The sequence below is a fragment of the Zea mays genome, chromosome 10, assembly GCF_902167145.1.
Source record: "Zea mays cultivar B73 chromosome 10, Zm-B73-REFERENCE-NAM-5.0, whole genome shotgun sequence".
NCBI classification, from domain to species: Eukaryota; Viridiplantae; Streptophyta; class Magnoliopsida; order Poales; family Poaceae; genus Zea; species Zea mays.
This window is the reverse complement of record NC_050105.1, coordinates 8,427,774-8,430,081: the sequence shown is the minus strand read 5'-3', so window position 1 is coordinate 8,430,081 and position 2,308 is coordinate 8,427,774. Positions and strand designations below refer to the sequence as shown.

The window sequence follows — 2,308 nt, the reverse complement described above, 5'->3', positions numbered from 1 at the left end:
TACTACTACTAGTCGTTATTCCCCACATTTTTACAGGGGAACAAGAGACAGTAGTGACGACGACCCAAACATTTATGGAAAAACAAATCATCATTCAATTATTAGCATTAGCATATTCGTTCTCATATTATTCTCTGCTTGTGGTCTCCCTCGGATGGTCGATCGGTTATATATAGGCCAGGGAGAGTTCTGCGTACGCCATTATTATCCACAACACTCATCGATCTACACACATACATAGTTTCTTCTACTACACGACGACAAACATGGTTCGTGATATTTTCCCAGCTGATCTCTAGGCGCTTTCTTCTCAGCATCATCTTCTTCTTCTTAAATTCTCATTATTGTGGTGAACGACGCATGCATATATATGCATGATATATGCTGCAGGGGAAGCCTGCGAAGATCGGAGAGTGGGGTGGATACGCCGGCGATCGTCGGGATCTGAGGGCTACTCCGGACCGGCTGATCGAGGTGAAGGTCACGGCGGACAACAGCAGCTGCATCCGCTCCATCTCCTTCATCTACATCGGAGCCGATGGCAAACCGTACGAGGAGGGGCCATGGGGTTTCGGCCATGCTGGCACGGAGTACAAGGTGATGAGTTAACTAGTAGTCATCTACGTCTCGATCGCAGTCCGAAAATATTATACAGTGCTGTTGTAAGTATGCATGACGATGTCGTCTTCACTACCGGAATTAGAGATGGCAACGGGTACAAACCCGCCGGGTTTTGTTATCCCAAACCCGTACCCGTGAAAAATATTTACACCCATTAAAAAACCCGTACCCGTGACGGGTTTGAAATCTTGCCCAAACCCGTACCCATCGGGTTAGCGGGTACCCACGGGTTACCCGCGGGTTTTATCTCCAATATACTTATTCTTTTTATAATCAATAAGTATCATAATGATTAATGAGATCATGGTCCAAAATTTATGTAATGAACAACGAGTTCATGATTTGGTATAAAAAATATTAGTAGAGAGAATTAAATACAAATAATAAGTTGTATAATCAAGTTACCTTGCACTAAGTTATACATCCACCACATATATAACGCTAGTAATAACTATAATAGCAAGTAAGCAACACTCTCACCAACTACTTATACATTCACTATTTGATAAAAAAACATGAAGTAAATAGGTAGATAAAAGTTTGTTGTTCGTTTATAAAATAAAATGACAATATACACTAAGTTTGGTCGGGTTTAAAAAACCCACGGGTTAACGGGTTTGGGTACTATAGGAACAAATCCGTACCCATGAACCCGTCGGGTATACATTTATGCCCATTAACAAACCCATGGGTATGAAAATTGACCCAAACACGTACCCTAATGGGGTAAAAACCCATCGGGTTTCGGATTTCGGGTACCCATTGCCATCTCTAACCGGAATATATATGCAGATTGATCTGTGCAGGTTCGACGAGAGCTTGACGGAGATCTCCGGGACCACGGGCCCAGCCTACAACATTGACAATCTGGTCAAGTCTCTCAAATTCGTCACCAACAAACGCGCTTACGGACCGTACGGCAGGGACGAGGGCACCCCGTTCCGTGTCAAGGTGATGAACAACGGCCACGTCGCTGGCTTCTTTGGCCGCTCTGGAGATTGCCTGGACGCGATCGGGCTCTACGTGAACCCCAACTAATAACTAAAACGATGGATCGGATCATCTGCATGCATGCATATGCAGTATGCATGCTGCTTGCCTGCCTGTAACGAATATGAATGCATAAAATAACGCCCCTGCTGCTCCCATGCATCAGCAGTGTGTACCACTATGTTATATATATATATATATACTGTATTTCGCTACCGAATAAAAACATAAATAAAAGATCCAGTGTCGTCTGCATCTTTGTTTTATATATATATATATATATATATATATATATATATATATATATATATATATATATAGTATTTAGAGCCCTGGGCTCTTTTTAACTACAGGAAGCCCCAACCACCCGCTCGGTTGACCAGGCGACCATCTGGTCCACCCACTATAATGTTTACGCTTAGTTATACACAAGTTTACGCTCATGTACCATTGTATAAAACCAACCCCTCTACCTGGCCTTCCGCGCGATGGCTGAGACTAGGGTTTCAGTGGCGGCTGTTGCGCGACACGAGCGAGCACGGCGGACAAGCATCCCATAGACGAGATCCATGGCGATCGCCTCCCTGTCATCGTTCCAGAGGTGCCTCCTAGCCCAGATCTGTTCGCCCCTCGCCCTCTCCAGACTCGGTGATTCGCAGACTTGGCCAGCTGCCTAGGCACCGGCCACCGGCGTCCG

The 2,308-nt window shown here is 44.8% G+C and overlaps 1 protein-coding gene across 1 annotated transcript; it reads left to right on the top strand.

Annotated features, from left to right (window-relative positions):
• Positions 1-225: 225 nt before the first annotated feature.
• On the top strand, positions 226-1,800 carry LOC100125656 (PL3K2). Its single transcript, NM_001112587.1, is given in 3 exon segments — positions 226-269; positions 391-597; positions 1,414-1,800. Coding segments are annotated over 3 exon segments (456 nt in total). The 5' UTR covers positions 226-266; the 3' UTR covers positions 1,660-1,800.
• The last annotated feature ends 508 nt before the right edge of the window (positions 1,801-2,308 follow it).